The sequence below is a fragment of the Acomys minous genome (genome assembly GCF_964271855.1).
Source record: "Acomys minous genome assembly, chromosome: 9".
NCBI classification, from domain to species: domain Eukaryota; kingdom Metazoa; phylum Chordata; class Mammalia; order Rodentia; family Muridae; genus Acomys; species Acomys minous.
This window is the reverse complement of record NC_140490.1, coordinates 95,624,498-95,637,630: the sequence shown is the minus strand read 5'-3', so window position 1 is coordinate 95,637,630 and position 13,133 is coordinate 95,624,498. Positions and strand designations below refer to the sequence as shown.

The 13,133-nt window shown below is 43.0% G+C and overlaps 1 protein-coding gene across 5 annotated transcripts in view; it reads left to right on the top strand.

Moving 5' to 3' along the window:
• Positions 1-13,133, top strand: part of NEDD1 (NEDD1 gamma-tubulin ring complex targeting factor) — a 52,869-nt gene that overhangs the window by 29,603 nt on the left and 10,133 nt on the right. For all 5 annotated transcript variants that reach the window (XR_014781998.1, XM_084796155.1, XM_084796154.1 and 2 more), the window contains exons 10-14: positions 1,172-1,219; positions 2,128-2,330; positions 3,535-3,691; positions 4,462-4,618; positions 12,860-12,926. Coding sequence is in view for 4 of the 5 variants with exons in the window: in XM_084796155.1 (XP_084652281.1) it covers positions 1,172-1,219; positions 2,128-2,330; positions 3,535-3,691; positions 4,462-4,618; positions 12,860-12,926 (632 nt within the window). In the remaining variant the exon portion in view is untranslated. The remainder of the gene's footprint in view (positions 1-1,171; positions 1,220-2,127; positions 2,331-3,534; positions 3,692-4,461; positions 4,619-12,859; positions 12,927-13,133) is intronic.

The window sequence follows — 13,133 nt, the reverse complement described above, 5'->3', positions numbered from 1 at the left end:
TTGAGGTTTTATCTTTTGCTTTTGTTTTTTGAGACAAGGTTTCTCTGTGGAGCCTGGCTGTCCTGAACTCACTCTGTAGACCAGGCTGGCCTTAAACTCAAGAGATCTGCCTGCCTCTCTGCCTCCTGAGTGCTGGGATTAAAGGTGTGCGCCACCACCACTTAGCTGTGAGGCTTCATCTTCATGTTAAGGAAAATAAGACCATTCAATGTTTGTTTTGTTGACTAGGAATTGGTCTTAATCTCAAGGGTACAGTTCTCTAAGGAAAGGACTTATCTTTGTGCCTCAGTTTCTTCATCTGTTAAAGAAAAATAATTTTTATATTAAGAGGAATCCATGAACTTTAAAAGTCAATGAGAGAGAGAGACAGAGACAGAGAGAGATGGAGAGACAGAGAGATGCAGTTACTGGGTGAATGAGGAATACATAATGTGCAGATTTCTGGTCAGGTAGTCATTTGCTTATGGGCCATTTGTTTTTCTGGTACATTTGTTAGTGGCTTTTGCCCATTCTATTAATATGTTGACATTGGGTTCACAGTTTTTGTTATATATTGATAAATGAATAATTATAGTATTGCAACAGTATGATCTAAGTTAGCATCAATAAAACCATGTATTTTTATAGCATTGTAATAGATGTAAAATATTCTTATTTCAATTAATTGCTCAATTTTGTGTCATAATGCAGGCATTATCTCTAGTGTAAATATGCTCAAGGTAAACTGAAGTGTAACTGTATTGGCAGCTGGCCCCAAATGAAATGATCGAAACTGGGTTGTTGAATGCCAGCACCTATTTTAGGGCTTGTTCGTGCACTGCTGTCGCCTTATGTGACCATGCAGAGAAGATTGTGCATATGTGCTGCTCTGCAGGAAGCTAAATAGCGAGAGGGAGGCCTGACTCAGTTCATGTTGATGCTCGGCCTGACTCACACTCAGCAGTGTCCGTCTCAGACTCTTTCTTAGAGGGAGGCCTGCCTCAGTTCGTGTTGATGCTTGGCTTGACTCACGCTCAGCAGTGTCCGTCTCTGACTCTTTCTTGGGACAGTGAATGGGAAGAGTTGCTACAGCTTCTCTTTTTGCAATGTAAAAAAAAAATAAATAAATAAATTTTATTATAAAGAATATTGCAAATAAAAAAGTTAATTTGACTATCTTACTTTATTGTAGATGCTGTAGTCAACAAAGGAGGTGAAGAATCTGTAGGGAAAGGAGATGGTAAGAAATCCTAAGAAATATTTTTGTGAAAATCCTAAGCAGTACTGATACTGCTGCTATGTAACAACTCACCTCACCTCCTGTAGCTTTAAATACGAGCACTTGGCATCTCACTGTCTCTGTGAGTTCAGCATCACTTGGCCAGGCACCTTTGGCTTTAGATCCTTCCTTGATGCTCTGGTTGAGGAATTGGCCAGAGCTGCATTCAGCTCTGCTTCCAAGCTCGCTTGTGAACCTTCTGACTGCAGAGACCAGTGTCTTCCATCTTTGGACATCTCCTCAGATGAGCTGACAGCAGAGCAGCTGCTTTCCTCAGAGAGGACTGTGGAGGGAGGACTTTTGGGAGAGAAGACACACTATCTGTCACCTGATCTTGGAAGTGACATCACACCACTTTCGCCATATTCCTTTCCTTAGTCTAACTCATGCAAACTGAGGGGAATGCACAGAGAATGGAAGTCAGGCCTGGATCATCGGGCCATCTTAAAGGCTGCCACAGACAGGCACAAATTAAAACTCTTAGTCATGAAGAACCGGTACGGCCTAAATCATTGAATGTGGTTTTCAAAGTATTTTCACAAGAAAAGAAACTTTTTAAGACATTGTTGCTGTGTAGTCCAAGTTGGCCTTGTATACCTTAGTCTTCCTGTTTAAGGCTCTGGAGCCATCTATGTGCCTGTTGGGGCACATGTATTTTTAAAGGCTCACCATCCTCCCAGAGAGAGAGTGTCAGGCTTTGAAAGGTTGTGCCCCAAATCCAGCCCATTCCAGCTGAGAGATAAGCCAGTCCTTTGTGTCCAAAGCCCTGTCTGTTGCCACATTATCTGCCACTGTTTTAATAAAGTCTTATGCCAAGTGTTTAAGGTTGGGGAGCATCATGTGCGTGTCGCCTTCCCTTTCCTTCACAGGCCTTGACTTCCTACCTCAGCTGAACTCCATTTTCCCCCTGAGAAAACCTCCAGTCACTTCCAGCACTCTGGTCCTGCACTCCAGCCCTCTTAATGTCCTGATGGGGTCTCCAGGGAAAGAAGAAGATGAAAGTCATGGTTTGACAGCCGAGCCTAAGAAAACACACCTAGGGAAACAGGAACCTAAGGACCCCTTGAAGCAGGTACTCACCCCACCCAAAAGCAGCGCCTGAATTCAGTGTGTGTCACTCAGGAGGGGCTGCCACCAGCGAATATGTGTTAATAACTAATGCCAAGTACTTACTAGGCAAAAGAATAGTTTTAAATCTTGATGCCGTTTCTTAATAGCTGAAGGACAGTTCTAAAGTCTGCCAAACCTTGTCTGTGTTGCAGATAATGACACATCTTCAATCATCCATGAATTTTACTTTATTTTATTTGAGGAGAAATTATTTTTATTCTTATGAAGTCAAGGGAAAGAATCAACTTCATGTTTAAGTAGGAAAAAAAATCAGGTTAAAATAATGTAACCCTGTATCCGAATACATTCTTTATTCTCACTGAGGAAAAGAAAAAAAAATTTTTTTTTGAGATAAGGTTTCTCTATGTAGCTTTGATTTTCCTGGACTCGCTGAACTCACAGTGATCCAGCTGCCTCTGCCTCCCTGAGGCGGGGGTTACAGGCGTGTGCCACTGCGCCTGGGCTTTCCAGCTAGTCTTACTTCTGAGAAGTAAAGCTAAGACAATGGGCGATGATGTGTCTTCACTTGTATGTTGTGTTCATTGGGTCTGCTCTGAGTAGTGCAGATACTCAAAGATTTTAGAGTGAAAAGTTCTAATTTCCTAAGTAGGGAAAAAAGAAGAGAAATATGTAGAAAGGGGGAAATTCTTTAAAAATATATTTCCACTGCAGCCTAAAGCAAGCTGGTAGTTAAGTGGTTCCTAGTGTTCCAGCAAATCTGAGGTTGCTAAGAACCACTAAAGTATTAGCACCTTGGGGGTCAGAGGTCAGAGGTCTGTAGGTGTTCTAATGTTTGTTTTCTTATATTTAAAACTAGATGTTAACAGATAATCAAGTCAGTAGTACAAAAATGTCCTGTTTGTCGGATAGCTCTGTCTAGTTACTACATGAGAGTCTAGAGGTCTCTTCCCTCCTTCCTCTTCCCAGTGATTTGCATTTGTGACTGTAGTCAACAGTGCTTAATAAATTAGCATTTTGTAAGTGTTCATATCTTGACTCATACATTTGCTTTGTTGTTAGCATTAGCTCCTGGTCAATTCTTATTTTCCTGGCCGTGCCTACTGGGGCAAAGAAGTGAGAACTAGGTAAAAATTCTGTGGGTAGTAGGATAAATAGATAAAATAAGAAATGACTTATTAAAGTGACTGTTTGTTTTAAATATGAAGTTTACAAAGTTGATCTCCTCTGGTGCTGAACCTGGAATTCTAAATACCTGTCCATCGTCTAACCAAACAAGAAATCTTGAAAAACTTGAAAAGCCAGAGAAAGAAATTGAAGCCCAGTTGATACATGAGCCCTCCATCAATGGATCCTCAACTCCAGGTAAGCGCGTTGGACGCTCTCGTGTTGGAGACTGTGCAGTTGGGATGTCCCTGATTGTTTCACTTGTAACAAACAAACGGAGAGTAGCCACGGGCCAGGTAAAGTTAAAGGATGACTTTAAGGACAGCTGGGTCAGAGGTCATGAGTGCTTAATCCAGCAGCCCTGACTTGATCATTTGATAAGGACTTCATTCTCAGTCCAGTACATAAGGGCTTGATTCAACTTGGTGTACATAGAGTGAAACAGGACTTTCTGAAATGGTGTGGTTAAGTACTTGAAATCTGTAAAAGAACTGTATTACGTTTTATCCTTAGAGTATATGCGGTAGACTGAAGACCCAGATGCATTTAAGGAAGCTGAGCTGGTGTGTAGGAGCTGCCTGTGCAGATGGCTCCACCGAGAGCCTGTCTGCATTGCTCAAACTCCAGGGCCTCGCCAGTGGCAACTGCTTCACGCCTGTGTTCCTCCTGTTTGTTTTTAGTAGTCTGGTTTGTGGTGCAGCTTGTCACATACATCTTTTATAAGAGGAAATGGCTCAGGGATCCTTCAAGATTAATCCCTCTGTCATGTGTTATTACATTAGACAGTTGGCAGCTTATATCTACAGATAAATGACCATTAGAAATAATGTCATAGAGTTTCTGAAGTGTGTACTCCAGACAGAACACTGTTCTTACGCAGTTTCCCAAGTCTTTACCAAATCGTATTTAGGAATGGTCGATGTCTCTTTGTCCAAGTTAACTATTAATATTTCCTCCATTTGTTTTAGTGCCAAAGGCAGCATCCTCCGTCACTGCTGGAGTAGCCAGTTCCCTCTCAGAAAAAATAGTGGATACCCTGGGGAACAGTCGGCCGAGCGCACCGCTCAGCTCCGTTCAGATCCGCTTCATTCAGAACATGATACAGGAGACGCTGGATGACTTCAGGTAGCAGTCTGTTTTTACCTGTGCCAAACCACAACCAGAGTTCCTCCTGGTAATTGCTATGTGCGCCTAGGTTTTGATGAGCACAGAACATACGAAATGTCAATTCTGATCTTTGTGCACCGCACTGTGGAAAGGCACGTTTGCCACCTGCATGGAGAAGCTATGAGTGTGCAGTGTCCTTGTAGACTCTGTCTGTCAGCAGGATGTGGCGGGTTTTTATGTACTCAAATGCAGTTCTTACATTAGGGCACCATAAGAAGGGATGTGTGAAACAGACCTGTTAGGCTTGTTTAATATTTTGTGTGGGAGCTGGGGTAGGGGAGCGTATGTCACTGCAACCGTGTAGAGGTTAGAGGTCAGCCTGCGTGTTCTCTTTTTTTTTTTTTTTTTTTTGCTGTGTTGTGGGTTCTGGAGATTAAACTTCAGTCTGGAGGCAGCAAGTGCCTGTAATCACCAAGCCATCCACCAGATAAATTACTTCAGTGTTACATATATACCGAGAGACAGAGAGACATTTCTTTATTTCTGTAACTTAATTTTGTTCTTCCCATCATTTGAATGTTCATTATAAAGCTATATTTGATGACTGTTCCTCCTGTTGCCTTTAGTCATGGCTGTAGGATTTTATGTCATCATAAATTAAAAGTGATTTTTTTCACTCAGAGAGTATTAAGATATTGGGATTATCTATGTATTCTCTGAAATTTGCGGGATCAAACAAAAATATTAACATGTATTCTAGAATGTTGCTATTGCCTTTTCATTGATTTTTCAGGGTTTGGAAGTTATTTTCAGTTACTAATCTTTTCTATGAGATTTTTATTTTCCCTTTCTGACTTGAAATTACTTGGATTTTAATGAGAATAAAATTGGAAATGTATAGTTTTTTATTAATGCACATTTCTTTCTAATGTTTAAAATATTTTAAACGCATTTTGAAAGATTAGACATTTTCTTTTTAAGAGATTGTCTTTTTTTTGACAGTTATGATGTGCCTAGTATGTGTATCAGATAATAAGAATACAGAAGTGGAGTCTTTCACAGTGGCCATTGGTTTTTGGAATAAGTATACTGCATTCGGATATGGTATATGTGTTTGTTTTAATGTGAATTATTGTATTCGTGATTGGCAAATAAGCACTGTGGTCAATATGACACTAGGACTAAAGCAGGTGTATGACCGCAGCGAAGTCGGGCCCCCACCTGTGTTCTCTTCCCTTGCTGTGACTGTGGGGCGTTCTGGAAGCATCTGTTGCCCTTTTATCTCTTAGCATTGCATCCTCTGTCCAGTCTCCTTTCCCTTCCGTTAAGTGATCATCAGGTTTGCTCAGTAGGATCATATGCAGTAGTTCATATCGGACTTTGGTCGTGCTTTTTAACTGCACTGGTATTTTATTAGGACTTGTTGTCAGTTGCAACGTAGACAGTTGCAGGGTTATAAGTAGTCTGCTGTAGTCCCTTCTCTCTGCGTCCTCTTACTGTCAGTGCATGATTTTAAAAGATGTAAGAGTTTCTGAGGACTACATAAATATGTATGGCCTAATAGGAAAACTGTCTAGATAACAGCTGAGTCTAGCACAAATAAGGACACAGAAAGGGAGCAGATTTAGAAAGGTATTGCTGAAGAGGCTTTATTTTATACAGAAGTATATGGGACCAGCATGAGGAGAGACATGGGTATGAACTCTAGGAATGTCAGCAGAGAGGAGAGCAGAGAGCAGGGATTATGAAGGCCTGACGCGGTGTCTGCTGATTCTAGAGAGGTGGGCTCAGGCCTCCCCTCCCTTCAGTAGATGGGGATCTGCGTCCTGGGGAGACTGAGTTCTCTGCCTCACAGCTGGCCACCACCTTTTACTAAGTCTGTTCCTGCCTTTCTGTGCCTTAGGGCTTCTGTGGCGCAGGGTTTCTAAGCTAGTTGCTCTGTCTCTGCTTCTAGTAGCTTATATACAGCTGCCGTGTCATTGTGGGCCCAGAAGGGACAGGGCTGAGGGTTTCCTTTCGCTCTCATGGTAGCTCCTCTGTGCGGCCATTCTGCCTTCAGAGGCTGTTCTTAGTTTTCCCTTGCCCTCAGATGTCACATGCTCTGTGCCTCAGGGGCCTCTCTCCCAACCCTGTGTCTTTGCTTATCGCTTATTTTTAATGTAAGCACTTAGTACAGGCCCAGGGGAGAAAGTTGGTCAGGACAGACTTGACAGCAGAAGTCTTGGGATTCTAAACGCTGTCGAGTCTCCAGTTGGCTTTAAGGTCTATAGACATTCAGCTCGTTCTGTTCACCTTCCCCCAGGAAGCTTCTCCTGCACATGCACAGTCTAGAATCTTGGGCCTTTCTTTTCCCAGGAAGAATTCTTCCTTTCTTCAACTCTACTTTAAGTTTCTTTGTATTTGTAACTCTGGATAATTTTAACAAGTACTGTTTTGCAGACTGATTTTTGTCATTGAGAGATGACATCATGAATTATCTTTCAGGATTTTCATTTGTCAAGTGGGCCCCTTAAGTCTATAGTTGCTGGCTTAGCTTTTCTTAGAATTAGTTTACTTCTGGTTTCCCTTTATTCCCCTGCAGACAGCAGCTGAATGTCTGGTGTATTCACTCCATCTTTCTATCCTGCTGGCTCTTGTTTTTACCAACACCCACGAATGCTGATCCTACCCTCTTTAGGGTTGTGAGCCTACTGCACCTGTTAACCTTGACCGTCTTGGTGGCCATATGCTCTTAATACTCCCCTACCAGGGAAAGGCATCTCAAGCTCCTGGGCCCTGTTACACCTCAACCTTGCTTTCCATACTGAAAAATTAAGTTGCTTTGGAATGCATCTAAACAAGATGGTGATCTTTATAAGAAGAGGTTGTCTTTCCCCCCTCCATTTATCTGTCTGTCTGCCTGTCTGTCTGTCTGTCTATCTATCTATCTATCTATCTATCTATCTATCATCACATCACATCCTGATCCCAACTCCTCCTCCTTCTCTTCCCAAAGAAGGGGAGGTCCCCAGTTGGTACCAATCCACATAGTATCTCAAGTCACTGCAGGGCTAAGCATATCCTCTCCCACCCAGGAGTGACAAGCAGCCCAGCTAGGGGAAAGTGATCCAGCCAACAGTAGGAAGCAGATCAGAGACCGCTCCTGCACCTGTTGTTAGGGAATCCACTTGATGACCAAGTTCTTCCCAAGGTTCTCTCTGTCTCCCCAAGCCCGGGGGTCTAGGTTCTGTCCATGCATGCTCTGTGGTTGGTGGTTCAGTCTCTATGAGCCTCCATGGGCCCAGGTTAGATTACTCTGTAGGTCTTCTTGTGGAGTCCTTGACCTCTCTGACTCCCTTTATCCTACCTCCCAAGCACTCCCCGAGTTCTGCACCGTGGTTGGCCTTGGGTCTTTGCATCTGTCTCCATCAGCTGCTGGACGAAGCCTCTCAGAAGACAGCTATGCTAGACTCCTGTCTGCAAGCATAGCAGAGTTTCATTAATGGTGACATTGGTCAGCCCTCTCGGTGGGGTGGGTCTCAAGCTGGGCCAGTCACTGGTTTGCCATTCTCTTAATCTCTGTCCCTATGCTTCTTGTAGGCAAGGCATAGTTTAGATTGAAAGTTTTATATGTGGCTTCATGTCCCCCTCTCTCTCCTGGGAGCCCCACCAGCCTAGAGGAGGTGCCTTCTTTATGCTCCTTAACACTCACTGCTTGGAGTCTCAGCCAGGGTCACTCCCATAGACTCTCAGGAGCCTCCCCTGTCCCAGAGACCCCCCCCCCCCAATTTCTGTTCTCTCTCTCAGTTCTTTTCCTCACCTGCCCTCCTCTTCTTTCCCACGACCTGATCCCCACTTCGTTATCCGCCTTACCCCATCTCCCACCCAGTTCCCTCCCGCCATCTACTTCAGATGCCTGTTGTATTTCCTGTTTTGAGTGAGATTCAAGCATCCTCCCTTGGGCTCTCATTGGCTTCTTTGGGTCTTTGGATTGTAGTGAGGATATCCTATACTATATGGCTAATATCCACCTATAAGTGAGTCCATATCAAGTGTGTCTTTCTGGATCTGGGTTACTTGATTCAGGATGATCTTTTCTAGTTCTGTCCATGTGCCTGCAAATTTCATCATTTCTTTGTTTTTAATAGCTGAGTAGTATTCCATTGTGAAATGTACCACAATTTCTATATACATTCTTTGGTTGAGGGACATCTAGGGTTGTTTCCAGATTCTGGCTATTATGAATAAGTTGCAGTAAAAATAGTTGAGCAAATGTTCTTGTTGTGTAGTGGAACATCTTTTGGGTATAGCTGGGCCTTGAGGTAGCGCTGTTTCTAATTTTCTGAGAAATCACCAGGTTGATTTCCACAGTGGTTGTACAGTGTACACCCCCACCAACAGTGGTGGAGTGTTTCCCTTGCTCCATGTCCTTGCTGGCATGTGCCATCACTCGAATTTTTTTTTATCTTAGTCATTCTGACAGGTGTAAGATGGAATCTCTTAAAAATAATATTTTTATTAATTCTATGAGAATTTCATGCAATACATTTTCCTCCCATATCCACCCTGCCTATCCACCCAACTTTGAGTTTTCTTCTTTACTCTCCACCACATTGAGTTCAGTTTATGTTACCCAGCTACTGTTGGGAGTGGGCCCTGCCCTGGCGTGTGATCAGTGTCCTAAGGTCACATCATTAGAGAAAGATGCCTCTTTCTCTCTCTCCCACAGCTATCAACTGCCAGTAGCTCCTCAGGTAACAGTAGGGTTTTGTGCCTACTTGTGCCCTCCATCTCAGAACAGAGTCAATCTGGTTCATAATAGCTGTGTTGGCAGGGGTAGGGGTGGTGGATAAATCTAACTAAGGAAGTAAAAGACTTGTATACTAAAACTTTAAAATAATAAGATACATAAAAACAATAAAAAGAAACCGAAGAAGATACTAAGTGCTAAGGAAGACTTCCCATGCTCATAAATTAGTAAGATTACTAGTGGGACAATAGCCATCCTATCAAAAGTTCCTTACAGGTTCAGGCAATCCCCACCAAAATTAAAATATGATTCTTCACGGACATTGAAAAAAATAACTTTAAATTTCATTTGGAAACACAAAATGCCCAGAATAGCCAAAACAGTTCTGAGCAATAAAAGAACTGCTAGGGGCTTAAAATCCCTCACTGTGTTATACTGCAGAGCTATAGTAGTAAAAGTCATGCGGTGCTAGCATAGAAATAGACACACTGTTCAGTAGAATAGAATGGAGGACACACACTTTGCTTTTCTCTTTATAATATTTATTCTCTCATACATTACATACTGACTGTAGTTTCCCCTCCCTTCACTCCTCCCAGTTCCCCACCACCACACCCCCAGATCTACTCCTCTTCCATTTCCCTTCAGAAAAAAGCAGGTCTCTCAGGAATATCAACCAAGCATGGCATATCAAGCTATAAAAAGACTAGGCACAAACTCATATCAGGGCTGAACGAGGCAACCCAGTAGGAGGAAAAGGGTCTCAAGTGAAGGCAAAAAATTGGAGATAATCTAACCCCACAATTAGGAGTCCCACAAGGACACCAAGCTACGGAACTGTAGCATATATGCAGAGGACCTAGCTAAGACTCATACAGGCTCCCTGACTGTCACTTCAGTCTCTGTGAGCCCCATGAGCCATACTTAGTGGCGGCAGTCTTTTGATGTCCTTGACCCCTTCCCCCAGCTCCTACAGTCCTTCCTCCCCCTCTTGAGGTTCCCCTGATGTTTGGCTGTGGGTCTCTGCACTACACCCATCAGTTGCTAGGTGAACCCTTTCTAACAGTGATGATTGGGCCGACCACTAATCTTTAAGTATAGTAGAATATCATTAGGAATCATTTCACTGGGTTTTAAAAAATCTATCTATCAATCATCTGTCTGTCTGTCTATCTATCTATCTATCTATCTATCTATCTATCTATCTATCTATCTATCTATCATTTGTCTAGTTGTGTTTGGTTCTGTCTTGTTTGGTACTATTGTATGTCTCTGGGATATCTAGTTCCTGGCCATCCAAGCATTGTCAGGCATAGGCTCCCTCTTATGGCATGGGCCTCAAGTTGGACCAGTCATTAGTTGGCTACTCCTATAAGTTCTGTGTCACCATTACCCCAGCACATCTTTCAGGATGGACAAAATTGTAGGTTAAAGGTTTTGTGGCTGGGTTGGTGTCCCAGTCCTACTACTGGAAAGCCTTACCTGGTTACTGAAGACGGCTAGTTCAAGCTCTGTATCCCCCATTACTAGGAGTCTTCCTTAGGTTCACTTGTAGATTCCAGGAAGTTTGTACTGCACTAGGTTTCCACATCTCCCTCCCTGCAAATGCCCCGCCCCCCACAGTTCCAGTCTCTCCCTCTCCCTCCTCTGTACCCCATCCCTCCTGTTCCCATCGCTACCCACCTCCAGGAGGGCACAGACTTTTCATATACCTACAACTACTCAATTTTTGACAGGCCAAAAAATACACTGGAGAAAAGACAGCATCCTCAACAATTGTGCTGGTCCGTTTGGATAGATGTGTGTAGAAGAAGGAAACTAGATCTCCTGTCTTGTCTCGCACAGAGTTATACTCCAAATGGATCTTGGCCCTTGACGTGAGACTCTGATGGACTGTAGGGAATAGGCTTCAACCCAGTGTCAAAGAAGAGGAGGGAGAGGACTTTCTGAATATTAAGGCCAACAATTAATAAATGGGACGACACTAAACTAAAAAGCTTTTGTACAGCAAAAGACGACATCAGTTGAGTACAGAATCAGCCTAAAGAATCAGAAAGTCCTTATCAGTGATACTCTTGACAGAGGGTTAGTATCTTGAATATACAAAGATCTAGGGAAAAAAAATCAAGAAACAACTCAAAGGGGGTACATGGAGCTAAACTAAGCACAGAATATTCAAGTGATAACTAGAAATGACTGAGAAATGTTCATCATCTTTAGCTGATGATAGCAGTGGCAGATAGGGGAAAAGCAAACCCTGTCCACTGCTAGTGGGAGTGTCCACCAGTCGTGCTCCCCCTGCCTCATTTTTAAGCAAAAACTATTTCTAAAATTGATTTATTTTACATATATGGGTGTTTCGTCTGCATGTGTATGTTTGTGCCATGCGTGTGTATTCACAGAAGTGTGGAGGCCAGAAGAAGGCTGGGAGATCCTCTGACACTGAAGGTAGACAGTTTTTAGCTGCCATGTGGGGGCCAGGATCAGAACTCATGTCCTCTGCAAAAATAACAAGTGATTTTTACTGCAGAGCCATTTCTCTAGCCCCAAGGGAGAATTTTATTACATACTACAAATTATTAGCACTTCATGGAGTGGACATGGAAAGATACTATGGTCTTGGCACTTTATGTTGTCTCATGATTAAAATTGTTATCTCATGGCCAGCAAAGGACCAATTTGTAAGTTTTCAGTGAGTCAGATGAGGTGATGCATCCTGGGATCCCAGCACTCAGGATAAAAGGGATGAGAAATTCCAAGGTAGCCTGGGCCACATAGTAAGGTGCTGTCAAAAAGCTTTATAGTGAATAATAAAGATTCAAGAACAGCATATTTCAAAGAGGAACAGTGTATGAACTCAGAAAAGCACTCTACTTCCTAGCTGATCAGCAAATGGAAGACACAGTGTGATACCATGTCACTTTCATGGCAGAGTTTGGTGAAAAGTGGTGTTGCCTGGCTTTGGTGAAGTGACAGAGCTCAAGCAGAACTCTCATGTTGGTTGTGAACAAAATCCATTCACATACTGCTCAGAAAAGCCATTTGCATGAGTGCATAGTAAACAAGTCTATACCCACTGTTGCCAATGGACACTGGCATGTGTAATTATTTATACATGTGTGCGTGTGTGTGCGTGCATGTGTATTCACTTATAGCAACATGGGAATAGTGAATTTTGGAAGCAATTCAGTTGTCAGTTGCCAGGAGGATGGGCACAGAGCATAACAAGTAGGCTGTAGCACTGTAGAGATGCATAGGACAACCAGGGCTGGTGACCTGCTGGGCCTGTGTGACAGTGGATGAATTAGACCTGCTCTGGCTCTGCTTCTTCGTCGGCAACATACTGCTCATCGCTGTGGAGATTAATGGATTCTTAAATTTCAAGTAAAAGAATCGCTGCACACAACCACTGTCACTGGTACATCAGCATACCTGCGGTTAATATCTATCATTTCAACAGAGAAGATGCTTTGTGAATGATCCAGAGCTTTTGCACTGACAGATTCTAACAGGAGTTATTTTCTTCCTAGGGAAGCTTGCCACAGGGACATTGTGAATTTGCAAGTGGAGATGATTAAACAGTTTCATATGCAACTGGTATGTATAGCAGATAGTGTCCTCAAGAATGCAGAAGGGTGAGGATCTGAGAAAAAAACGGAACAGTACCTCTTTCCTTAGTCGTTACAGCTGATTGCTAAGAGAAGTGGGGGGAGTTCAGACGCTTTAACAATGGTGTCGATCTTAGCTGCCCAGGTACTCCTCCACTTGTGGGAATTAGGGCTTCTACCTCATAGGTTTGTTCTC